The 27,822-nt window shown below is 33.2% G+C and overlaps 2 protein-coding genes and 1 long non-coding RNA gene across 17 annotated transcripts in view; 1 reads left to right on the top strand and 2 right to left on the bottom strand.

Moving 5' to 3' along the window:
• The window catches only part of LOC101898932 (PDZ and LIM domain protein 4), a 79,925-nt gene extending 52,396 nt beyond the window's left edge, over nucleotides 1–27,529 (top strand). For 2 of the 15 annotated variants that reach the window (XM_059119593.1, XM_059119599.1), the window contains exons 5-10: nucleotides 18,986–19,186; nucleotides 19,370–19,449; nucleotides 20,020–20,076; nucleotides 23,655–23,805; nucleotides 26,770–26,811; nucleotides 27,097–27,529. In XM_059119593.1, coding sequence (XP_058975576.1) covers nucleotides 18,986–19,186; nucleotides 19,370–19,449; nucleotides 20,020–20,076; nucleotides 23,655–23,805; nucleotides 26,770–26,811; nucleotides 27,097–27,183 — 618 coding nt within the window. In that variant the 3' untranslated portion in view covers nucleotides 27,184–27,529. Of the gene's footprint in view, nucleotides 1–4,610; nucleotides 4,816–5,052; nucleotides 5,192–18,985; nucleotides 19,187–19,369; nucleotides 19,450–19,512; nucleotides 20,082–22,647; nucleotides 22,904–23,654; nucleotides 23,806–26,769; nucleotides 26,816–27,096 lie in introns of those variants that run through there. The other 13 variants (XM_059119594.1, XM_059119600.1, XM_059119603.1 and 10 more) reach the window with 12 other exon arrangements.
• The window catches only part of LOC101898762 (cell division control protein 6 homolog), a 27,880-nt gene continuing 12,416 nt past the window's right edge, over nucleotides 12,359–27,822 (bottom strand). Inside the window, exons 2-3 of the mRNA XM_005177441.4 lie at nucleotides 13,410–14,834; nucleotides 12,359–13,347 (exon numbers count right to left, since the gene is read on the bottom strand). Of these exons, the coding sequence (XP_005177498.2) occupies nucleotides 12,929–13,347; nucleotides 13,410–14,640 (1,650 nt within the window). The 5' untranslated portion in view covers nucleotides 14,641–14,834 and the 3' untranslated portion in view covers nucleotides 12,359–12,928. The remainder of the gene's footprint in view (nucleotides 13,348–13,409; nucleotides 14,835–27,822) is intronic.
• LOC131801233 (uncharacterized) lies at nucleotides 17,758–18,377 on the bottom strand. Its single transcript, XR_009341744.1, has 2 exons — nucleotides 18,085–18,377; nucleotides 17,758–18,013 (listed from the first exon to the last, which is right to left on the bottom strand). It is a non-coding gene; the product is annotated as an uncharacterized LOC131801233 (long non-coding RNA).

The raw sequence follows: 27,822 nt of genomic DNA, 5'->3' as shown, positions 1-27,822 counted from the left end.
ATAGTAATATTCGGATGTGCGAAACAATCAGACGCTTATATCACATTTTATAATAGTTATAATTATTCTAAATATTGACCCTTTGTGGGTGAGTTATTTAATGGAATGGGCCGACATTGTCCATCTTCGTACCATTGAGATTTGCCAAGTTGAAAAAAATCGGATTATTTCTTAGAAAATGTCGACCTTTTGGGGCCTCACGGAGTGGATCGATATTCACCACCTCTGACAATAATATTACGATGTACCAAGTTTTCACAAAACCAGATACTTCCTTCGAAACTTATCGTGCGCACCAGCTAGATAGACGGAGAGACACACCTAGATCAATTCCAAATGTCCTGAAACCGTTATATCGCTGAAGCTCGTTTTATATACTCCCTGTAGCCATATTATTGATGTTCAAATCGATATTTTTAAAAAGATTCAATATTAAAGATTAAATCTTAAAAAAAAATCGACGAATATTGTTTGTTAATCTTTGAAAAAAATCTTCGTAAGTCCATAATAATTGCTACTCAAAAAAATATATAAAAAATTCACGACTTTTTTCGATATCTATATATTATATCCTTTAATCAATTTCCTAAAATCCAGTATCGATTCTTAAAAATATTTACAACTACTGATTATAGAAAATTACAGAAATACACGTTTATGTGTTCTTGATCCTTGTAAAACATTCAATAAAAAACACGACCACTTGTTATTAAAAAAATAACGAATATTAATCCTAAATCCTTGTAAATAACTCTAAAAAATCACGATATTTATCGTTGAAAAAATATATAAAATCACAATTATTGATTCTTGAACAAAAAAATTTTAAACACCCCTAGAAATTAACGATTATCGATCCTTGATTTTTTTAAATACACAATTATTTCTTATCATTTTAAAAAACACGAATATTTATCCTTGAACAAAATTGTTTTTAAAATCCACAATTGAAAAACAAATCCATAAAAATCTACCATTATTAATCCATTTAAATATTCACGAATATTACTCCTTAAAAAATATGGATCCTGAAAAAAACCTCTTGAAAATATCGGCAAGTATTAATTCTTAAAAAAATCATAAAAAATCTACGATTATTGACTGTAAAAAAAAATTGTGAAAAAAATCCACGACAATTGATTCTAGAAATATTCAAACAAAAACCATTAAAAACATTTTTAAAACTACATGAAAAAATCATGATAAATGTATGGGTGCTTTAAAAAAATGTTCCTTAAAATTGAGGATTTTGGTTTTAAATCCAAGCAAAATATTTCGACGATTTTCAATTTTGTTTCATAGTTCAATAACTTAGTTAATTAATTACATGGATAGTCCAATGGGTCGTTTGTAAACAAAAAAGTGTTTTTTTTTTTTTTTTTGGTTTTTCTTTGTTTTAGTTCAATAATCTCTGCCGACAAGGCAAGGTAACGCAAGAACGCCCCTTTCAAAACAAATGTGTTACTAAATTTTCACCAACTAAAACCAAAAGATAGAAAGGCCTAATGAGTTTCGGCCAGGGTCATTTAAGCAATTAATGGTTCGTAGTTCAGTGAACTATGTAAAATTTTTAGAAAAAAAATAATGATTTTCGCCGTTGTAAACAATAAAAGAACAAAAGTAGTTTCCATAGAAGCATAAAATGAGTTTTAAACAAGACATAAAAGACATATGTTGTAAAATTAAAATTTTACATCCACTATTGCATAGTTTCAAAAGCATCTGTATATACAGGGTGAGATAAAAAACAGCAACAAAGTCAAACGCAATCATTTTTACTTTTTTTAAATTTTGTTACAAATGTAAATTTAATAAAAAACGAGGTCGAGGTCTTTGTTGTTGTTTAATTTAATATTATTTTCGATATTTCGTCCTCCAACGGAAGACATCATCAGGAAAATTTTATTGAATGAAAGCAAAAAATGTCGGGAATAGCATCAAATTTTAGAATAAGTTTAGATTTGTTCGAATTGGTCACCTTTGGCATGAATTATGGCCGATACATGCTGCCCGAATGTTTTTCTGCCGTATTTTGGCCCATTCCCGGCGAAGCGCTTGCTTGAGGTGATCGACATTTTGGTATTATTTAGTGCCAACCTTGCTTTCCAAAATACTCCAGACACAATAGTCCAACGGATTCGTATCCGGAGATTTTGGTGGCCATTGTGCGCTGGAAATGAAGCTAGGAACGTAATTTTGTAACCATTCTTGGGTGGCGCTTGCTGAGTGCGATGGTGCTGAGTCCTGTTGGAAAGTCCACTGTCTGCGGCCAAAATGTTTGTTATCCAAGGCTTTAATACACCCTCCAGAATATTTTCGCTAAAATATTCGACATTTATTCTGATGCCACGGTCGATTAATACGAGCGGAGAGCGACCATCGGCTGTTATGGCGGCCCATTCCATCACCATGGCCGGCGCTTGAGTTCTGGTGGCCAACCGAGGGTGCACCTTTTAAGCTAACCTCTTTGACAAGTAAACACGATCATTTTGTTTGTTTACAAACTGCTGGACAACGAATGTTTTCTCATCGGAGACGGAGAAAACCAAATTCGGCAGTTCCCCACTTCGGCCAAGCGAAGCAACTCTTTAGCTCTTTTGAGTCTATTTTCTTTCTGTTGCGGTACCAAATTCTTTCACTTTTTATACCCTCCACCATAATATGGAGGATTTTAGACCCCACAAAGTATATATATTCTTGATCAGCATAAAATTCTATGTCGATTTAGCGATAACCGTCCGTCTGTTCGTCTGTGGAAATCAATCTAGCTTCCGAACAAACTGAAGTAGATTGATAAAATTTTACTCCAATGTATATTATGTCTGCAGAACTTTTGGTATTGAAAATGGGCCATATACCACGTTTTGGTATAGCCCCCATATAACGGTACCTCCCGATATTCGGTATTTTGATGATTTTTGCTACATTTTTTCACGGATTATCTAAAAATTGGTATTTGTAGGTCATAATGGGTTCTAGCTCCTTTGGGGAAACATTGCATGTGTAGGTCCACGATTTGGTATAGCCCCCATATAACGGTACCTCCCGATATTCGACATTTTAATGGTTTTAGCGACATTATTCACCAGAAATGTTTCAAATTTGGTATTTAAAGTTCGTAATGGATACTACAGCCTATGACAGAAAATTGTCTGTGCAGGTCCAGGCCTTCGTATAGCCTCCACATAACGATACCTCTCGATATTCGGTATTTTAATGATTTTAGCGACATTATTTACCGGAATTGTTTCAAATTTGGTATTTAAAGTTCGTAATGGATACCACAGCCTGTGACAGAAAATTGTCTGTGCAGGTCCATGTCTTCGTGTAGCCCCCATATAATTGTACCTCCCTATTTTCGGTATTTTGATAATTTAAGCGTCATTATTCACCGGAATTGTTTCAAATTTGGTATTTGAAGTTCATAATGGATACTACAGCCTATGACAGAAAATTGTCTGTGCAGATCCACTATTTCATATTGCCCCCATATAACGGTACCTCCCTATTTTCGGTAATTTGATGATTTTAGCGATATTATTTACCGGAATTGTTTCAAATTTGGTATTCAAAGTTCGTAATGAATACTACAGCCTATGACAGAAAATTGTCTGTGCAGATCCATTTATATTCTATATTTAATTTTTATATTACTTTTTTTTATAAAATATTATTAGAACAAATTTAAATGAATAGCCTCAAAAATATAACAAATTAACAGCGTTAAATTAAAAATGTCATATATGCATATCAATTTAAAAACCAAAATTTCAATGTCATGAACTTTCGAGGTTATATTAAAAATAACAACAACAAAAACAACATATATTACCTTTAATATTGTAAATGATGCGCAAAGCAAGAGGTTAACATTTGAATGGTGGACGAAACAAACAAATCACTTTGGAATCAAGGAACTTCTATAAGAACAACAAAAAAATAAATTTTGTTTATAAAATATCCAAGAAAAAACAACAACATAATTAATTACCACATCTCGGAGAGGATCAACATGAATGTGTGGACGTGGACGTGATTCAAAAAGACATTACATGTGTGTAAAACACACACATGCTCACATGCACATAGATATGGCCATGTGTGCCTGTGTGTGTATATGGGACATTGCCTACCAACCACCGACATGGGGGAAATGCCCCAAATATTTTAATGGCAAAATTTGTGTAGGCGCGCAAAATGTACACAAGTCCAAGTTTATGCTCAGCAGCTGAAAAGACATATTGCGGGGGTGGGGGAGAAAAAGCAAGGAAAAAAAGTGAGAGGAAAAAATGAATGTGCTCTCAAGAAATCTGTTTTTCCTTGGAAAATAGCATTTTCTCAATACAACACCAACAAAACAAAATATGGCTCTCATGAAATCACCCGCCCATTTTCACATACATACATATAACAGTATGGAGATCAAGTATATAGAAAACAGCTTATGGAACCACTGCAAAATGAATTGATCTTAGAGGTCGGGTGGGCGGATGGGGGTTTTCGGCCATTGAGGGCATTTTGTGATATTGAAGATAAGCAGACAGACAGACAGACATGGGAGAGTGTGTGGGCATCATACTTCCACAAATTGTGCATATGTGTGTGTGTGTTTGTGCCAAGTATATAATAAATATGTACAACAAAAACAAATTTTTCAAAAACAAATTTGTTTTCATCATCAATTTTTGAAAAATTTTCAAATCAGTTGCTTTCGGAATATTGTAATATTAAGTTCGCCTTTTTAGAATACTTAGGTAGTTGGAATAACGACGACGAAACAAACGACCAAAAAAACAGAGAGATCTGGAACAAAAAGTACTTTGAAAAAAATATTTTTTAAAAAAAATTCAATCCAGTGACAATTAGTTACAAATATTACAAAAAAATTAAAAAAAAAAAAACATTAACAAGTGTTACAAAAAAACTGAAATTAAAAACAATTTGTGAAATCTGAAAAAGAAATTGACATTAATTTAAAAAAAAAATATTTTGAAATTTATTTTAGTGTTAATTAATTATTAAAAAGAAATTATCTATTTTTATTTTCAAAAGGAAACGAATTAATTTTTAAAGAAACCCACACACACATTTACACACAACAACAACAAAAATGGAGTACGTACAATTCAAAAACGGTTCACCACACTACTACAGGGAACAACCCGACCTCAACGAATGTATTCAATATCAAGTAAGCATCGAACAAAATATTCATTTGAAGTTGAAAGAAAAAAAATTTAACTGAAAATATTTAAGGCGTATAAGTATTGATGTAAAATATACGCAAATATGGACTTAGCTCAAAACTCCCAAATATCCAAAAATTGAGTTTTGTGATAAAAAAAAGATGATATGGAGTAAAATGTTTGTATTTCAATATCTTTGATGTGAGGAGAAGTTTTTGTCGCAAAAATTCTATTTGGAAAATGCTAAAATAAATGATTCAAAAAAAATAAATAAATAAATAAAAATAATATTTATTTCCTAGGAAAATGTCTTCCCAAAGTAATTAACTTGGGAAGACATGCATTATTTGATGAAAGTATCAAAACACCTAAAAGTATGCACTACAAACCTCATAAAAGGATCTTAATGAAAAAATTCAAGATCCCAACACATTTTGCATTTTTTGAAATTTATGAAAACGATATTTTATCAAGGATATTGTTATACCCTCAGCCTATAGAGGGGTGTATACCATTTGATACAGACAAAATGTGCCTTATCGAAATAATGGTCTTTTTGGGCCAAATCCGTTTTAGGATATTAAAGTCGGCTGGGAGTATCCGATGTGGTGCAAACATGGCACATCGTAATATTACTATCAAAGTCAAGTTCGAAGATGGGCAATATCGGTCCACTACTTCTGGTACCTTCCCACACAATTTACCTTGTAGAACGAGAAAATATGATCCAATTTGGGACAAACTTAGCAAATAGTAAAATTTGTATCCGTGTTAGGTGATGTACCCGCTCCACCGAGTACCTCCCCCTCAAAGGATCATCATTTTGAATAATTATAACTCTTAGAAAATTGTTTTCAAATTTCGCGTATCTCAATATTTCTACCAACACAAGATACCAGAGTATGAAGTACAGATATAACGGACCACTGCATCTGGTAGCTCCCCCACAACGGGTCAAAATTTTGAATAACCATGACGCTTATAAATCGCGAAATAGGCAACCGATTCCCTTCAAGCTTCACCTGGATATCAGATCACTTTTTCTGGTTCCTCGCCCAAAGAGAGATTAACATTTTGAAAAATTATAACTCGCAAAAAATGTATAAATGCATATCTAAATATTTCTCCCAACCAGAGATCTGATGTGAAATGGAATTTTATTCTGGTTAAAAATAAGGTTAAAAAATTATTCGCATAAAAGAGTGTAGAGTAGATAAAGTGGAGTAATTTGGTCCACTACATCGGTTACCTCAGCCTCATTTAAACTTTTCACATTTAATTATTTAAATTTAATTATTTAAACATTTAAATTTTTTCACATATCTGTTCAAATCTGTCAGATACGAAATGGAAAATATTGGCCCAATCTTTCGGAACCTTCCCAATAAAGGGCCAACAGTTTCAATAATCATAATGCCAGTGAAGATATATTCAAGGAAAAGGAAACTGGCTGAAGGTATACATCTGCCGGGAAAACCGATTAATACTTTTAAACTCGTTTTATTTAAATGTTTTGCAGTCTCAAAAAAATAGGCTACAATTTTGGTCCATGCTATAATTATGTATGGCTCTCACAATGGAGTATGGTTAAGCCCATTTCAGAAAAATAACCCTAAGAATGTAGGCCCGATTTCTTGAAAATTTTAAATCAATACATCTGTTAAAAAAGCTACCAACTAATTCATTAAATTGAGGTTCTGGTTTAGCATTATAATCCTCAACAAAATAAACATCAAAAACATTTCATAACAAAATATTGCTACACAAATTACGATTTTTTTGGGTTGTTTGTAAAAAGATTTTGTTTTCGCTGCCTCTAAATTTTCTATAGAACTTAAGCAGGAAATGTCGTGTAGAATACATCGTATTTAACTTAGTAAACAAATACTATTGGCATAAATATAAAAATAAAATAGAAAAACAAAGCGGATGTATTTTTAAAAAATGAATGACGCCTGGAATTGACATCAATGAAGAAAACTATTGCAGCTGTTGTTGAATAGAAAAATAAATACATAAGTTATCGAGATCATTTCCAAATTTTTAGAAAGTGTTTTCATGTCTTTGGGTTGCCTCTTAAAATAATATATTTTGGGGTCACAATAAATTACAGTTTGTCATACGAGCTTAGTGAGGGCTAATCATATTTGTTTTCATAGCCTTTAATAGCAAGTGCTCTTGGCAAAACCTGTAGTAATCCACATTATTGTCTCCCTCCCCGTTTGGAGATCAGGGACAATATGTTACAGTGGCCTATAAAAACGCCCACTACAAATTTCCCGCTCTGACTTCATTGAGGAGAGTACAGAAATTCTGGTCGTTAAAAAAAGTTGCCTGCAGCCACAGTCAAATCTGGTGCCTGACGTCCATCCTTATTGGTTCAGATCAGCATTACATTTCCCGCTTCGTTTTTCAAGGACGTTGCAATGACAAGCAGCTTAATATTCTAGCCAATCCAAAGAATTTGTGGAGTGAGGGAGAGATTTGATACATGGCTTAGGTGATGGTCTCTGGATATATATGTCCCAAAATATTCATTTTATGACTTGGTAGACATAAATTTAATTCAAGTATTGAGTTCTTCTTGGTAACATTTGCATCTGAAAGACTTTGAAATTTGTAATTTAATATTTAGGAATTTGATATTTGAAATGTTCCAGACCTGCCAATCTTTCTGCCAAGTGTCTGCTCATAGTTTGCATCCAGTCGTATTATAAGTGTTTAGAAATTAAAAATTTTTTAAGTCAATCTTTGTGCCCAGTTATTGTTCATAACTTGCATCCAATTTTCTGTGAGATTTTAAGCATACATTTTTCAATGGCACCAATTCCCAAGAAAATTCTGATCCAATTGTTTGTTTTTCAAGTGTAAAATTTCATATATGCACCTATAATTAAAAAAAAATAAAAACTCATATAATTTAATATGATTTACTCTTTTTACCTCTTATGGGAAATAAATGGATTTCCAAAGCTTTATTTTATTCATGAATCATTTTTACGGTTTTAGACCCTACGTATCTTTGGGCCAAATCCGTTTCAGGACATTTGGAGTCGATCTAGCGATGTCCGTCTGTCTGGCTGGCTGGTACTCACAATAACTCTCGAAGGGAGTATCGGATTTGATCCAAACTTGGTACATCACAGTGTTATTGTCAAATTTAAATCGAGTTTGGAGATGGGCAATATCGGTCCACTCCTTCTGTTACCTCCTACGTAAAATGTCAAAATTTTTAAAGAAAATAATTTACTGCCCAGAAAGAGAAAGGGTAATCCGATTTTTCTCCAACTTTGCGAATCCCAATATTTGTATCAGTGCTTGGTCTGGTGTCAAGTACCTCCCCCCACAAAGGGTCAAAATTTTGAATATTCATGAAGCTCATAAAATGCGAAATTACCATCCGATTCCACTCAGACTTGACACATCTCAATATTTCTATCAACACAAGATCTGTTATAAAGATTCTGGAGATCGGACCTTTCCTACTGGTACTTACCCCACAAAGGTGCAAAGTTTTGAATGACCATAGCGATCATAAAATCCGAAATAAGGACCCGGTTCTCTTCAAATTACACACATCACAATATTTTTAATAACCCAAAGTCTGGTGTAACGATGGAATACACCGGTCCACTCCTTCTGGTACCTCCCCCACATAGGTACCACATAGGTGAATAATCGATATAGCCCAAATCTGACAAGTTGTTATATTTATATCAATCTTAGGTCAAACACGAAATGCTAAATTTTGGCCAACTGATTCGGAAACCTCCCCATGAAGAGTCAACAGTTTGAATAATCATAGCTCAAAGCTGGCGACGGATACTATTTTACTTGTTTATTTAGATTTTGAACTTCTATTTGAATTTTTGTAACTTGACAACGACTCCCAATCAAAATTTAACAGAATAACTCGTTGTTGTTGTTTTTTTTTTTAGAAACAGAAAGCCGTTCTTAATACCTAAAATAAAAAGAATGCATTAAATTGTGTATAATATTCAATATATTTCTATACTTACCTTTAATTAAACACTCGGTTATTGAAAACCATTTTTGGAGACTCCCATGGTGTTTGGCCAAATTAAAAATAGTTGATTACCCATATCAAATATGTTAGCTAGGTGTCGTTTCCTAATTCAAAACTATTATTTAATTAAGCCTTAAGCTATTATATGTATGCCATATAAACACAAGATTGATATCCTTCGAATATTTGAAACAAATCGAAATTTTGCAATGGAACAATTGTTCATTTGCCAAATAAACATAATTCAAATCAGTAACAGCAACAACAATAACAAAATCATTCAATTCTCTTGGTCAAATACCAAAATAATTTATATGATACAGATGGTGGGGATGTGCAGAATATATTCTTGTGTATAGCCACATAAACATACATTCACATACGTATTGATGATATATGCCAGTTTATATACATGTGGATTGTATGATTGTATATATCAAGGAAATATGGTCATCATCCATATATACAATCGGCCAAATAAACCTAGAATCTTCTCTTTACTTTCAGCATTTTGCGGCCAGCAATGTGGTGTAATTTATACTTTTATTTTTAGACACTAAAACAAATACAAAGGCAAAACAAATCATGATGATGATGATGATGCTACTGCTGATGATAATAACAAATTGGAAAATAACAAATTTTTTCGATTTGCGAAAAATATTTTGAAAATAACAACAGCCACAAAGCACATATTTTATGTTTCCCTACCCCTACCACCAAAATGTCTTTTGTGGCATTTTTTCTTGGCCATTGGAAAATGCCGAACAACAAATTAATTTTAAACAATAAAATGTTGTAGATAATTCACTCCCTCTCTCTCTCTATTGTTTTGAGTATAGAATATGTGTTAAATCTATTGTTTGTTTCACGCTTCATGGCGTAAAAATAATAAACACCCAGCATCATCATCAGCATCAACATCAACATTAATCCAAGAACAACGCCATTACCATAGGAATTTTCTTAAACAAATTATCAATCCCATCATCACCTATGAATAGAAGACGATGAAACATATTTTCCTCATTGTTCTTGGCCAACACTGGCAAGGGATTTGAAACATTTGTCTTTATCGGACAGCTAGCTATTTTTCCCAATCCATAATTTCTATACCCTTATGGGATGAAAAGTGAAATCATGTATAAAAAAATTATGTTTGCCAAATAAAAAGGGAAACTATTTGCAGAATTTGGCAGGCAGTTGAGGGTATTTACGTAAAACAAATTATTAAATATATATGTGAGAGATATATATAATTAAAATTAATTAATATTAATTTTTTAAAGACGTAAAACAATGATGTACTAACGTCAACAAGTTGCAGAAATGCCTTTGTTTATTAAAACAAGTTAAAAAGTATTAGTCGGGGTTTGCCGACAGATGTATACCCTCCGAGGTACCATAAGAAATGGTCCGATCTCTAACATCTTTATAGCAGATCTTGTGATGATAGAAATATTAAGATGAGCCAAGTCTAAACGGAATCGGATGTTATTTGGATATTTAAAATTTTGATCCTTTGTGGGGAAGGTACCAGAAGAAGTAGACCGATATATTTCATTTTCACACAGATCTTGTTTTAGGATTAATAATGGGATGTGTGAAATATGAAGAAAATCGGAGGCGTATTTCGGATTTTATGATCGTTTTGGTTATTCAAAATGTTGACCCTTTGTGTGGGAGGCACCAGAAGGAATTGTCCGATCTCTACCATCTTTATAACAGATCTTGTGATGATAGAAATATTGAGGTGTACCAAGTCTAAATGGAATCGGATATAAATTTTGCTTTTTTTTTTGAGCTTCAGGGATATTCAGAATTTTGATCCTTTGTGGGGAACGTACCAGAAGGAGTCAACCGATACATTCCATCTTCACAGCACATCTTGTGTTAATAGAAATAGTGCTATGTATGAATAATGGAGAGATCCGGATGCTCATTTCAGATTTTATGATCGTTTTGGTTATTCAAAATGTTGACCCTTTGTGGTAGAGGTACTAGAAAGAATAGTCCGATCTCCACCATCTTTATAACAGACTTTGTGTTGATGAAAATATTGAGATGTAAAAAGTCTGAAAGGAATCGGATAATAATTTCGCGTTTTACGAGGTTCATGGCTATTAAAATTTTAATCCTTTGTGGGGAAGGTACCAGAAATAGTGGACCGATATATTCCATCTTCACAGTACATCTTGTGTTAATAGAAATAATGCTATGTATGAAATATGAAGAGATCCGGATGCTTATTTCAGATTTTATGATAGTTTTGATTATTCAAAATTTTGACCCTTTGTGTTGGAGGTACCAGAAGGAATGGTCCGATCTTTACCATATTTTGTAACAGATCTTGGGATGATAGAAATATTAAGATGGGCCAAGTCTGAATGGAGTTGGATATTAATTTCTTGTTTTATGAGCTTCATGGATATTCAAAATTTTCATCCTTTGTGGGGAAGGTACCAGAAGTAGTGGACCGATATACTCCATCTATACAAAAGACCTTGGGTTAATAAAAATATTACGATGTGTGTAATTTGAAGACAATCGGACACTTACCTCACATTTTATAAGAGTTATAATTATTCAAAATTTTGACGCTTTGTGTGGGAGGTATCTAGTGGACCGATATTTTCCATTTTCGCACCGGACCTAACACTGATGCACATATTAGGATTTGCAAAGTTGGAGCAAAATCGGGTTAACCTTTCTCTTTCTGTGCTGTAAATTTTTCTCTTTGAAAATGTTGACATTTTGTGGGGGAGATACCAGAAGGAGTGGACCGATATTTCCCATCTCCGAACTCGATCTAAGTTTGACAATAATAATACGAGTTATCTTCCTTCGAGAGTTATCATGCGCACCACCCAGACAGACAGATAAACGGACGGACATCCCTAGATCGACTCCAAATGTCCTGAAACGGATTTGGTCCAAAGAGACCTAGGATCTAAAAACGTTATTTCGATGAGACACGTTTTGGCCGTATCAAATGGCTGAGGTTATAAAAAGAAATAACTTCAGGCTTCAGAAAAAAAGCTATCTCTCAGACCATATGGAATTAGAAATTTGTATTCAACATTATCAAATTCTTTTTCATTGATTTTAATGACAATATTAACTAAAATATGAAATAAACCCAACATTTCCAAAAACAATTGGTCGACATGTTTTGTTTATTTAAAAAAATTCCTGGAGATTTACAATTAAACGAAACCAGGCTAGTATTGTAAACATTACACCCTAGCTTGCTGGTTACAAAAGACAAATACAATTAAAAATACCAAACTAACAACTAAAAATGTTTTATGATATAAAATGGTCAAGATGTGGTGGAGAACAAATCTCATATAGCAATGATTAACATATGATATGAAGTAGTCTTTCTTACTCACATACAAAAAGTTGGCTAGTTTCGATTTTAAAACAATCAAAAAGGAAATACATGTAGAGAAAGAAACAATCTTGAAATATCAAGGTTAAACAATAGATGGATGGCAATTAAAAATAATTTGTTGTTTGTCATTCTTTGGGTTATAAATAAAATGCATTTTGTTGTAAGTAGCCAAAAAGTAATTAAAAGGTGGGTAGAAAAAAAAACTTAAAATATCTCTGTGGAAAAGGTGTGGGGCCGCAACACCTAGTAATGGGCGGGGAGGTGGATGTAAAATTTAAAATAAAATTGTCATGAGCTAGTGCCAATTCTTTGATATTCTTATTTAGCCAAACAGGCTGTGTCATCTAAAATGGAAGCAATCAATTGTTTGTCACACAGGGCACCATTTACTTCATCCTCATCCCACTGCAATTGGACCTTGTGCAGCCGTGGTTCCTTCTTTTTAATGATGCGTAATATGCCACGAGTCTGCACCAGATCCACAGTCCCAGCAAATTCTGCCTGATCCAATGGATGTATGTTACGTTTATTACATACACGTCTATAGACTTCGTGTAAACGACCCATGGTAATGTCCTTATTCTTTTCATTACGTAACATCAACATTAAAGAACACAACATGATTTTTTGTTGTAATGGGAAAGATTCTTCAATATCTTCCTGCAGATTCTGGGAGGCTCCATACACCTTGTTTAAGACAGCGGCGACCTGGGTTACTTGTACAGGTTTAAGTACTTCTACGAAATAGAAAAATTTAAATTATAATCTTTATAAGTTTAATGTTTTCAAATAACCTTACCTTCTTGGGGTTCCTGCGTAGTCGAGGACGTTTCATTTGATTCACCCACAATGTTATTAAGATTTTTCAACTGCACCTCCCTCTCTCCAGCCTTTTTCTGTTGCTCGGCAATTTCCACAACTCTACGACCAATATCCAATGCCCTTCGTACATCTCCACTGACGGCACTTACTTTCGCCGCCAGTAGTTGCAGAGTAACTGGTGGGAAAATATCCAAAACTTCCGCCTCCTCCAGACGGGATTTAAATATATCAACAATTTGTTGTTTGGAATAGGGTGGGAAATGCATATGTTTTGGTTTGAGCTCACAGCGGGCATTTAAACGCAACAGGGTTCGTTCAGTTAAATCCAAACTATTTGCAATGCCCACCAAGAGTATCCTTGCATCTGGCATGGCAGGCCATTCGAATATAGTGTATAATACCGATTGCTTTGAACTGCACAGCTGATCAATCTCATCGAGCACAATTAAAAGCATACGCGAAGAAGTTTTGATATGTTCCTGTATGGCCATAAGATGATCTCTTTCGGTCCGACCATGAGGCTTTAGATTCAGTTCGGCACAAAGTTTCTTATAAACACCACCAATCGAGGCTATGGACGTACAATTGACATAGACCTTCTGTATGCGATGTGAAAATTCGGGTGACCTCAGGAGCAGTGAGAGACAGGCTGTTTTACCCGTACCCGGTTGTCCAGATACATACAAACTGCCAGATTTCTTATTTTGCAGGTGTTCCCTAAAGAAGTCCGTCAGCTCGGCCAATTGTTCCTCACGCCCTGGCAGTTTTTGACACTCGGCACTATTCAAAACTCTGCGGGCATTTTGATATTTGTTACGTGGGGCAGGAGATTTCTTGGGAGTTTCTTCTTTGTGTGATGATTTCTTTTTGTGGGATTTTTGTGATGGCCCCTCATCCGTGGAGGCATCAGACAAATCTCCTGGTTTGTCATCAATACTAAGGCGATCCAATAAGCGGGAGGGACTTATAACATGATTCGGTATGGCCTTGGAGGCATGTCGTGGTTGCTTGGGAGGAGAAGCCTCATTGCTTTCCTCGGCACTTTTAATTTCCTCCTCGGCTTGTAGTCTTTTTAGCAGTTCTTTCTTTTTTGATGCTGGCATTGGTTTGAGGGCATTTTTACTTTTCGGTGTCTTTGGTTCCTCCACCTCCAGCGCGTCCAATGATTTACTTGACTTCGCCATTGATCTTTTCCTATGGGCAGCCATTTGATTGATACGATCACAATTTTCTTCGTTGCTACAATTCGAGGAACGTTCTTCTTCCTCTTCGTCACTGTGTATCGAATGAGTGCTTTGTCTATGACCCCATATGTTTGACCTGCGGGTATTTCGTGTTGGTGTTGGCAGCGTAGGCGTCGCAGATGTAACTCCAATGCTGCTTAAACGAGTTGATCGTCTAACTGCCATTTAGGATAAGATTAACATTAAGAATTTAGCAAGTGTTTGTTTTTGTTGTTTGTTCGCTTAGGGCAAATTAGGGAAAATTCAAATTTAATGTACCCAAGAAATAGAAATAAGAACAACTAAACTGTTAACGTAGCCACAACTGAAGATAAGAACACACAAAGAAAAAAAGGTCAGCAAGATATGCAGGTAACATACAAAAAAGCGCGGTAAACAAATGTCATTGCATTGCCAGCTGAGAGAGTGACAGGGTTGCAATGGAGAGTATTAAATGGAGTGTGGCAAAGAGGAATTAATGAAATGAAACAAAAACTTCATGATTAGTGGAATAGTAAAGGAGGAATTGTAAAGATAAGTAAAGCAAATAAATAAGCAAACTTGTGAAAAATGGAGTGGAAATAGAAGTGCAATAATTGTTATGAGAAAAAATAAAACATTTTAGTAGTATATTGCAGTTATTACGGACAAAAAGCGAGGGAAGACTTTTTAGGAGAAATAGAGAAAGAGAGAGAATAAAAGTCAGTTATGTTGTATTTTCTAAAGTCGCCAGGCCACACTTCAAATTTTGTTTTTAGATTAGATCTTTTCATATATTTCATTAAAAAATATTAAAATTTTGACTTATAATTTAAAAAATGTAATAAATATCCCTAAAATATGTAAAAATCTAAAATATTTTTTTAAATTACCTTGTTAAAAACTACTTTCTGCTCAAACTGTACCCAAATCAAAAAATCTAAGAAATATTCTTATAGCATACTGGACAAAAATCACTGAAAAATAACTTACGTAATAATTTATAAATATTATTTGTTCTGACTTCAACACACAGCCACACTATGTGCCATGGTAGAATTACAAGGTAACCCTTTCAGGCCAGCTGTAGTCAACTTGATATGTCAAACAAGTTGTTGTAATTCGAATTCGCCGTATAAATACATAACAGAAATTCAAACATCATAGAGGAAAAAATAAACACAAAAATATAAAAATCAAATTTTGTGATATAATTCAAATAAAAAAACAGAATTTGAGGTGCTGTGCTGTTTGCAAAAGAAAGGATAGTGAACGACAAGCAACATTTTTCAATGTACCCAAGGAAGAGACGAAGAGGTTGAAGTGGAGTGCGATTTGTGGGATCACTTTAAACCCAAACGCCAAAATATGTTCTCATCACTTCAACCCAAAGTATATAACGGGCATAAGTTGCAGAATGAAATTATTACCATGCGCTGTACCAGAGATGTATCAATTCTATTCTGGTGGTTCAAAAAAGAAATGTCCAGGGTACGTATTTGCTAGAAGTGAGAATATACATTAAATATATAAAATACGGTGTATATATAGCGGAGCCCAATGCAAAGAAGTCGGGATGCTTCAGTGTGAGGCTGGAATAAATAAAAATGACAAAGAAATTGTTATGCCCTACCATATCACAGAACCATTAATGAAAGATGCCGAAACACAAATAGAGTAAGCATTGTTTGGACATCTCCACACACACACACATTAAGTCTTCCATGGTAGGTACATGTACCTCCTGATACTCCGTATTTCTATAATTATTCGTTTATATAATTTTGCTTATAGCTCAGTAATTTTTGTTTCGGAGAATTATGTAAAAGTTCTAAGGAAGCTCCAAAACCAAGTCAAAGATTTGGAATTGCAACTCCTGAAGGCGAATTCGGCACTAAAGTCATTGAAAAACATATTTAGCAAAGGCCAAATCAAAAAACTGGAGACCAATAGCAGAGTAGAGTGGGAGTGGGAGGATATTTCAAATGCCATATGTCTGCACGCTTCCGGCCCTTTGTGGGGGAGGTACCAAAAGGAATGACCGGCAACACTCCATATTTACTCCAGACATTGTAAAGATAAAATTATTAGTATGTGTGAAATTTAATTAGAATCCGATGTATATTTTGCATTCTATGAGCATTTTAATTGTTCCAAATTTGGGCCCTTTGTGGGGGAGGTACTAGAAGGAGTAGTCCAATCTTGTCCATTCTCCCACCCAATCTTGGGGTAATGCAAATATTACGATTTGCAAAGTTTGAAGAAAATCCCACAATCCGTTATCTTTATATGCGGTAAATTATTTTCAATGAAAATGTTGACCTTTTGTGGGGGAGGTACCAGGAGGAGTAGACCGATATTGCCCATCTCCTAACTCGATCTAAGTTTTACAAAAATACTACGATGTACCAAGTTAGGACCGAATCGGATGCTCCCTTCGAGAGTTATCGTGCGCACCAGCCAGACAGACGGACGGACAGACATCGCTAGATCGACTCCAAATGTCCTGAAACGGATTTGGTTCAAAGAGACCTAGGGTCTAAAACCGTTATTTCGGCTAGGCACGTTTTGACCGTATCAAATGATATATACCCTCTTTAGCCATATGGCTGAGGGTATAAAAACATTAAGTTCGGCCGGGCCGAGCTTTGAATACCCTCCACTATTACCTAAGAAAACATTTTTATACAAAAAGTATCTGGATTCAAACATGTTCCACTTTAAACTACAAATACGACTGAGATCGGTAGGAGAATGCAGTTAAAGATTTCAAATACCAATAAAGTGTGTGGAACCGTTACATTGGAGTCATACCAAAACAGGAACCTATATAGACATATTTATACTAAGTGGATTTCTATCTACTGCAAGTTTTAAAAATACCAAATTTGAAACAATTCCGTGGGTAAACGTGACTAAGATCATTAAAATACAGTGGGGACCTTTATATTGTACACAATTCCGATAGATCCACCGTAGTTACACACAGGTTTAAATTCACAAGTTCCACGCATATATGTACATTTATTATTTACTCACTTTTAATGGCAAAGCATCAACCCTAATTCTAATACAAAAGGATAACTTGGAATCTTTACACATTTCTTAAAAACCTATATCTAATGCTACAAGGAGAATTATTTATTTTATTAAGAGAATACAAAATAAGTGATAACATAACATATATTTTGTATTTTCGCACTGGATTCTGTGCTGTTAAAAATGTCGTGAGGGAGGAACCGGAAGGAGTGGGACGACATTGCCCATCTCCGCATTATGTTTGTTAAGAGTTTTGCGATGCACTATGTTTGGATGATGATCCATTCTACAGCTATCGTACGCACCAGCAATACAGACGGACGGGGCGCCTCCAAATGTCCTGAAACGGATTTCGTCGAAAGAGGCGTTATTTCGATCAGATACATTTTGGTCATATGAATTTATACAGACCTTCTCTAGCGATATGACTGATGGTATAATACGTATACACTTCCAGTTATTGTAGTATTTTCAGTTTATATGTTAAAAAATATACTAATCTCAACTAATATATACATATGAATAAACAAAAATAAACTTATCCAATGTTTCAGAATGAAGAGTTCTGATTGGTGCAAACCAATTTGCCCCAAATTTTATACTTCAAATAAATTCGCCCTGGTTAAAACTTTGACATATCAAGTTTCTAAAAAAGTTGCTTTGTTGTAATTTTCGCCTATGTTGCTACCTGGTATTTCTACCATGCTATGTGCCATGTATTTTTGTGTGTGAAGGCAACTGAGAATAAGTATATTCAAGAAATGAAATAATAATGGGAAAATGGCCACCAAAAAGAAACGAAAACAAGTAAACATGCAGTAAAATAAATATATCAACACACATACACATAAAATATATACAATGTATGCGAAAATATTTCCATTTGCCAAAAAAACACACACATTTCTCGATTTTTCCTAGCCATCCATATCTCTTGTTTAGCTTTAAAATGAGAACAAAATATAATTTTTTTTCGAAAATTGTTGTGGGATGTTTTGCTGACTCACAAATACAAATATGAAATTTTCTTTGTAGATCTAGAAAAAAAATGTTTATATAAGAGCAAAATTTTTTGATATAGAATAACACACACATTTGAAGTAGAAAATGTTTATTTGTCTACTGGAAATTAATTACTTTTTTTTTGCAAATGTTTAGCTATATAATGCAAGAAACCATAAATATCTAAACAAATATTTGCCATATTGTTAGCATTAATTAGTTGGAAAAATATTTCAATGCATATAGATTTTCAAGGAATTTTGCAAATTGTTATAATTATTTTGTTGTTTTTGTTTTTTTTTTCTTGCAGCCATACCGAACAACTCCACTTGTTTTGCCTGGCGCTAAAGTGAAAAAAGATGCTCCCACCACAGAATCCTACCTGAGACACTACCCCAACCCTGCTGTACGTGCTCGTCCCCATCATGACTTCCATGACAGTGTAATGAAACAACGTGTGGCCGATACCATGTTGCACAAAGTTGTTGGCCAAGATGCTGATACCGGCAAAGTAAGTTTTCAGATTTTTAAAACCGAAGAAGACTTGATTTGAAAATCAATTATTTAAAAATTTAAAAAATTTAAATTTGGACAGTAAAAAAAAATATTAAAAATTCGGAACTTTTTCATGTAAATCCCTGTCGTATTAATTAAAAAAAACAACTTTTCTTAAAAAATATTTTAATAATTTTAGGTTTTCCACAAACAATTCAATTCCCCCATTGGTTTGTACTCGGAGAACAACATTGAAAACACCATCCGCCAGACAGTTCCGTAAGTATAATTTGCTCAATATAACCCCTGATTTTTAAGTTACTAACCGTAGTATGACCTTAGGGCTGACAATAATAATAACAATTAAACCAAAAACAAAAAAAAAAAAGAAGATAAACAAAACAACCGCTTCTAAATGAAATTTTAGGCTTATTTGCTAATAGAAAATGTATATATATTTAAAAAAAATACTAAAAAAATTAAAAAAAACGACACCAAAAAGTGCAAACACCACAAAGGAATTACTTTCAACACAAAAATATTAATAATGTACTACCCATTCGAACTAAACCCCAAAAGGCTACACTTATTATTAAAAAAACACACACAATACTAAACAATTGAAACTCTGTTTTTTTAAATATTTTACTAATCGTTTTATTTTTTATTATTTCTTTATTATTATTAAAAAACAACACCCTAAATATTGTGAGAATTGCTGTGTGCACGTTCAACTGTAGAAAACTGTTGAATTGACAAAAAAAACTTGATGTTGATTTTAATTTAATAATTTTTTTTTGTGTCAACTTTCTCTCTATATACCACAACTCTATTAAATGTTCAATGTAGTGTCAATACACTAAGGAAGAGTGCTTTGCATCGTCCTTTGCCATCAAAACTAGACGGGTAAACTTTACAAAATAAAAAAACCAAAAAACAAATCACAACTTTCTAATTTATATAATTTTTAAATCATTTAAAACGAAGAAAATTTCTTTTTCACTTGCTCATGCCCAAATTTCAAAAATAAAATGTCTATAACATTAAAAAAATAATTTTTTGGATCCCGCTAAAGACATTTTGTTTGAAATCTTCTCCTGTAATATATCCTCAAATAGCCAACAAGAAAATTTCTAAAAAAAAATCCTGTTATATAATGATCCACATAGCCTGCTTATGACAAACAAATACACTGATCCCACACACATTATTTTTGTGTTAAATGTAATGTCAATAACAATTCAACATTATATTTTTGAAAAAAATTAAGGTTTAGACTCATTTAAATATAAAATAAAACAGTAATAGTTCATTCTTTGAATAATTCAGTGTGTTGCCATGTAGCTTCATAAGTTGCCAAAATATACAAATGGCGTTGACTGCATTACGAGTTGCCAACATATAAAGAAAAGCTATTGGTTATTTATAAAGAGTTGCCAACATAAGTATAAAAGATATAGGCTATTCATAATGCTGCCCGGCCACACATCAACCTTGCTGCTCAAAGTAGATGAGAAGAATTAAAATATGTATTTTTTTTAATTTCTTATTCGTGTTATTGATAGTCGCTGGAAAGTGTAAACTGCTTAAATCAAAGTTATCAAAATGGTCGAAAATAATATTATAGAGCTTCCACCACCCTAAACTTAAACTGAATCGTAGAATTAAAAGGTTTTGCTTTGGAAGTAGCAAACTAATAAATAGAAAATTGTCGACGGGTTTCAAAGCTATACTTTTTTAAATGTAGAGGAGAGAATTTAAGAGGTTTATTTTAACAGTTTGAAAGTAAAAAATAAAAAAATAAAAAATAACGATATGTTCAAATCAATGTAGGACTTGGCTAAATCTTCATCCAATTTTAAAACAATTCTTTCTCAAACCCATTAGACCCTGCATACTACAGCTGAGGTTATCAAGATAAGCAAACTATACAGGATTTAATCTAAAAAGCCAGTTTAACAAACATTAGGCTTGTCTGGTTACTTTTCCTACAGAAATTGTCCAGCAACTTCTTTCTGAGAGAGAGTAAGGTAGTTTTATTCTCTTTTTTAAGAAACCTGAGAAAAGTCAAGCAATCAGCTGATTTGTCAAAACAAAACAAATTTTCCGTAATAAAAAGAGATGAAGCAAAATGGAAAATGAGCCGAGAAACAAAACAACTGCTGACCTGCGATTTTCAAAATAACTAGAAGAAGAAAAAAATTTGCAAAATCTCAGTAAAAAAAACCTATAAAAATTGCACTCTGGAACCGCTCTTTTTTGCAGAAATTGCAACTGTTGTTAAATTTAGGGTTACCAGACACACCAATTATTAAATACTCAATTCAATATCTCCTCCCCCTTTTGAGTAATCGGTTTTATTCATTTTTTCCGTTTCCTGTCCTTAAAGATAAACAATAAAAATATGGTGTATCCATGATACAGTAATTACAAGGTAGGAAAGATTGATTAAATGCGAAAAATACAGCTCAATTTAACACTTTTGTAAGGTTGCCATTTAATTTTGACATTTTCATTGGCTTTCCGTTCCCGTACTTTCTGGCCAAAACAGTTTTCTTAGACCGAATGTAGTATTTCTCTTTTTTACTAGTTCTACCATGAGAAAAGTACGGGAACATAGCATATTTTGAAAATTATTCAAAACAAGACATACACATATAAAATCCATATGTGTTTTGACATTTCAAGGTTGCATTAAGAAAGAAAATTGTATTCAGGTGATTTCTAGGACTTACCTTGAACATTATTGTACCATAAAAAGGAATAGCCATGCCCTTTGTCAAATTGAAAGTATTTTTTTTTTTTTGAAACAGGATTTGTTGCTGTGTATATAAATTATATTTTTTCCAAAAATAATTTAGGTATTAACACCCTATTTTTGAAAATAACTTTAAATATACTAAATATTTTTGTTTTGATTTTTTTGAATAACAACATTGAAAAAAAAATATTTTCAAATAAATAATACTTAAATTTAACAAAATTGTTTAAATTGTCGTCCAATGGCAAAGTGGACTTAACAGTTGTCGTTTGAAAGAAACACATGCAATGGTGTTGGCAACACTGTTTTTTCGGTGTTTCAATTCCATGTCATTACACTTCAACGGTGTTGTGTGTTTCCGTAATGTTTAGCAGTTAGCCACACTAAAAAACACAACTCTGTTCCGATACTCTTTTTGTTGTTGTTGTTCTTTCTATTGACATTTTTTTTGTTCTTTTTGAATTAACACTACCAGCCACCACTACCCGAATAAAAACCACTTTTTTCTTAGACAGTTTTGATTTTATTGTTTACATTAGCAAATGTATTGTGAAGAAGACACTTAATACTAATGTAAACATTAATTGGACCCATCCCCACAAGAAAAAAAAAAGAAATATAAAAACAAAACAAACAAAATGAAAAAAAATATTAGTTGTTAGTATATATAAGGACAAAATATTGTTAAGAACGATTAGCTGCACGATTAATGTTAGAATTTTCATCGATCTATCTTTCCTGGAACAAAAATATAAAATACTGGAGCAACAAAAGCAGAAAGAATTGAATGAACTACAGCAACGGCAACAGCGACAAAAGCAGCTAGAACAACTGTATCATCATTGAAATGAAGATTTTTTTGTGCCAAAATAAAAAAAGCAAATGCGGAAGAAATCTCAAAACCATATTCTACGAATGTTAGAGAAAGAAATGTGTGATAGCTCCAAGCTAACACTGGTGTTTCTTCCCCCCCCCCCAAAAAAAAAAAACACTAAATTTTTGAAATGTACTAGTTCCTCTAACAAGAAATTCCACTCCGAAACCCCTGATTTTAGGTCCTTTTCTCCACGTGTTACCTTAGATGTTGTACCTTCCCCTAAATGTCAAACATAAACACACAGCAAACACTCCCCCAGCCAAGCTTTTGTGGCTAACCTAAAAAAAATAATTCTTTTAACCACCCCCCCCCCTCCCCTTTTGGATTCCCAACATTTATTCATATCGCCCCCCATATTTCCCATGCTTCATTACTAATTCCCTTTTAAATAAAATTCTGCATAACAAATACCGAGTAGTTCTAATGCCATCTACAATGATTTGATGATGCCCACCAAGCTTTAGTAAAAAAAATACATTAAAATAGCCATTAAGTTTTAATTGGATTTTGTCATTTGCAAACTGTCATTGTTTTTTGCCAAATTTACCTTAAAAACAAACAAAGAAAACATCGATTTTTTGAAACTAATTCTAACTTATTTTGTGCACATCCTGTTTTTTCTCTCTCTTACTCTCTACGCTATCTTACAAAAACAAAAAAAAAAACTAAACTAAACAAAAAATTAAAACCATAAATTATAAAAAACAAACGTCAAACCAAATTTTTAAAACCCAAACCCCAAATGGATCTCACATAAATCACCACCACCATCAAAACAACAACAAAATGCTGCAACGATCAACGAACAAATGCGAAAAACAAAAACGTTTCAAATCAAAATTTTAGTTACAAGCCAACAGTGCTCTATGATCCATCAAAGAGTGAAACCTTTAAGGCCGTCCAGGAAGCGGGTTACGATCATGCTGACTATAGCGAAGAAGTAACGGTGCCAGTCCAACCCAAGGTTTTCCAACCCCATAAAACGGTTCCAGGAAAGGTAAGATCACAGTGTCACATTGTGATTTGGAGGAGTAGCTCTTCTCAGAAGCTAGCAGTTCAAGCAAAACATAGACAAAATCATCTCTCGTGTGTTATGCGAGCTCTCGCACTCTCTCTCTATTCTACATCTCTCAATCAAAAAAAAATCTCAGCTCTTTGTCATTTATTATCAGCCTATTCGTTCGTCAGCTAGATTGTCCTGCGTCAGTCAATCAAAAAAAGAAATTAAAGAAATTATCATTGTCACTGTTTTGTTTTGATACCCCGTCCTTACATATTTTGTTTTTTGCTATGTGTTCAATTTGGAGTTGTTTTCTTTTTTCTTTTATTTTAATTTTTCTATTTTGTTTTTCGTTTTTATTCACTCACTGATCGCTCAGCCCAGCTCGCCGCTCATAACGTACTCTCTCTTTTTCTAATAACTCACACAGAGAAAAATCTAACCCAACTCTCTCGCTGTAAATGTTGCCATACCAGCACAAAAGGAAATGAAATATGTAGTGTGGTTATATTGTCTTGCGCGCTTCGTGTGTAGCCGACATAGGTTATTAACAGTAACAGTAACTGTCAAAGTGTTTAGGGTTACCAGTCTTAAGTGATTTTATTACTTACCGGGAATCTCTACATTTTGTTGATCATTTTGTAAAATTCCATTTGACATTCATATGTAGTTGATAGTTTTTAATTAAAATTAAAAAAGAAAACGTTTACTAATCGAAATTTACTAACAAAAAATGGTTGTAGTTCTTATTACACTGATGGATTTTTTTTTTATTTAAAGTAATTGAAAAATAAGAAAAATAATAATATAATAAATATTAAAATAAAAAAAAAATAATTTAAGTATTTTTATTAAAATTCCAAAAAATTGCATAAAAAAATTTAAAATTCCAAAATTTTTTAAAAAATCTAAAATTAATTAAGAAAAAAATAAATTTTTAAGTAAACGTATTGGATTGAAACGATTTCCACTTTAAATCAGTTGAAGAATGCAGCTAAAGTTTTCTAAAACAATAAAATGGTTCATGAAAATACCGAATATGGTTTGGGCCATTATATGAAAATCTTTTGAGACAAATCCGACAGAAAATGTGGCATAAAACCTAAAAATTCCGAATATTGGTAGATGCTGTTATATGGGAGCCCCAGGAAAAGATGGACCTATAAAGACAAGTTTTTGTCACTGCAGCTATAACCCATTACGAATTTCAAATACCAACATTTTAGATAAAATCGTCAGAAAATGTGGTTTCAATCGTCAAAAAAAAACAAATATTCGAATGAACCGTTATATGAGCGCTACTGGAAAACGTGGACTTATACACAAACGATCTGCCTCCGAAAGTAGAACCTGTTACAAACTCTGCATATCAAACTTGTAACAATTCCGCTGGAAAATGGTGCTAAAAATCTTCAACATTTCGAATATCGGGATGTCAATTGTATGAGCGCTACAGGAAAACTCCCTCTAAACTTGGCCCTATACAGACAATATTCTGCCACTCGAAATATAACCTGTTAAAAACTCTCCATATCAAATTTGGAACAATGGGAGCTACCGTTACCGATATGGGGGGCTACAGGACAACGTGGATTTATACAGACAATGTTCTGCCGCCGAAAGCAGAGTCAATTGCAAACTCCAAATACAAAATCTGGACCCATTTCGTTGGCAAATGGGTCTAAAAATCATCAAAATACCGAATATCGGGTGGTACAGTTATATGGGGCCCACACGAAGACGTGAATTTGTGTGGACAATTTTCTGTCTTTTGAAGCAGTACCCATTGCGATCTCCAAATACCGAATTTGAAATAATTCTGATGAAAATAGTGACTAAGATCATCAAAATATCGAATATTGGGAGGTATAGTTAAATGAGGCCTACACGAAGACTTGAATTTATATGGACAATTTTCTGTCATAGGAAGCAGCACCAACTGCGAATTCCGAATTTGAAATAATTCTGGCGAAACTTGTGATTAAAATCACAAAAAACCGAATATAAGGAGGTACAGTTATATGGGAGGTATACGAAGATGTGGACCTTTATAGGTAATTTGTTGCCATAGGAGATAGTCAATGTCAGTACAGTGATATGGGGCCTACACGGAAACGTGGATCATAGAAAGCAGTATCCACTGCAAATTCCAAATATCAAAAATGTCGCTAAAATCTTAAAAATACCGAATTGCTGGTGGTATAGTCATATGGGGGTCTATAACAAAATTTGGACCCATATGTATATTTTTTGCACGAATATTTTCTACATACTGGGAAAACATATTCCCAATTTACAGCAAATTCGGTTTGAGATTATGGCTAAAACACCTAAAAAACTATCGGTACAGTAATATGGGGCTATACGAAAACACGGATCCATTTCAATAGCAAAAGTTCAGCAAACCCAAAACACATCTGAGTAAACTATTATCAACTTACTTCATTTGGTCGGACGGACAACGTTAAATTGACATAGAATCTTATGCTGATCAAGAATATATATGCCTTATGGGGTCTATAATCACTATTTATGGGTGTTACAAGCGGAAGGGACAAATTTAATATACCCTCCTTTTCAAGGTGGGGAATATAAAAATTTAGCTGGCCATTTTATGTCAATTTTATTGAATTAAAAATTAATTTGAAAAAGCAATCTATTTTTTTTTTCAACATATTTTGAAAAATCCTTTGAAAAAGTTTTAAGTTTTACTTTTTTTTAAAACATCTCAGTGTAATAAAGTGTTCTCATCTTGCATTTAGCCATCACACCACCAAATGATTGCCAAATTCAAGATGAAAACAGATCTACAAAAACCAAAAATATCTCAATGCCTCAGACTAATCTCATTTTAAGTTCGAAACCATCAAATCAATAAATGTAAACATTGCCATTTTATGTAACTAAATGATTATCAGCAGAAAACTCATTATGAAATTTTATTTTTCTATTTTGCAACAGAAACTCTTACAATCAGCGCCCGTTTCCCACACGTCGTACCATGTAAGTATAGGTTACAAATATTTCTTATAAATGTTTAAAGTTTAAAATTAAAAAAAAAAAATCTATAAAATTTAAAACAAAATTATGTGATTTATGCCCAGAATGGCATTCTCTCTAAAAAGAGAGTTGGCAACACATCCTAGTTACGGTGTTTGCCTGAGTTATGGCAACTCTCGAATTTCATGTGGAAAACATTAGTTGGCAACGCTGTTTAGTTAATGTGTTTGCATCACTTTTACTAACTCTCTCTCTCTTTCTCTCGTTTTTTTTCTTCTCTCCCAACAGGTGGTAAATTCCCACGATGAGACCATTCGTCAAAGTGGATCCTTCAATCGTTTGATGCACAGTGTTTTGGGACAATCAACATATTAATTAATTTGAAAATATATTTATTTAATTAAATGTAACAACAAATTACCATCGATTACTAAACCAAAAAAAAAAAATATATCTATTTTCAAAAACAAACAACATCAACAACAACAAAACTTACTGTAAAATGTAGCATCAAACATAAAACAAAAAAAAAAAAAAAACAATAATAGAAGTGTATTTTATTGACCAATGTTGAGATTATTCAATATGGGTTTATTGGGCTTGGACTTGACCATAAAAGCCCAATAAACCCATCATATTGAAAAACAATAATAGTTTTCACCAAAAAAATAAAATTATTTTACGACTTGTAATTATTTAATTTAAAACCCAAACCAATTATGGGAAATTTTAACATTTGTATTAATAATTAAAAAAAAAAAATAAAACCATAAATATTACACAGTTTTAAACCAAAACAACAAAACACTAACACCACCGATTAGAATTTATTCATTTCTAAATTATCGATTATCGATCGAACAATATATATGTGTGTGTGTGTGTGCGAGAGAGAGTTCTCTTTGCAGTGCACACTCACATTTTTTGTTCAATTCCCTTATAAGCAAAAACCATTTATTATTTAATTTAAAATTACTTTAATTTCATATTTAAATTTCATTATTGAGTAACATT

The sequence above is a fragment of the Musca domestica genome, unplaced genomic scaffold (assembly GCF_030504385.1).
Source record: "Musca domestica strain aabys unplaced genomic scaffold, Musca_domestica.polishedcontigs.V.1.1 15, whole genome shotgun sequence".
NCBI lineage: Eukaryota > Metazoa > Arthropoda > Insecta > Diptera > Muscidae > Musca > Musca domestica.
Note: the sequence above shows the minus strand (reverse complement) of the source record. Positions and strands in the feature narration are given on the sequence as shown.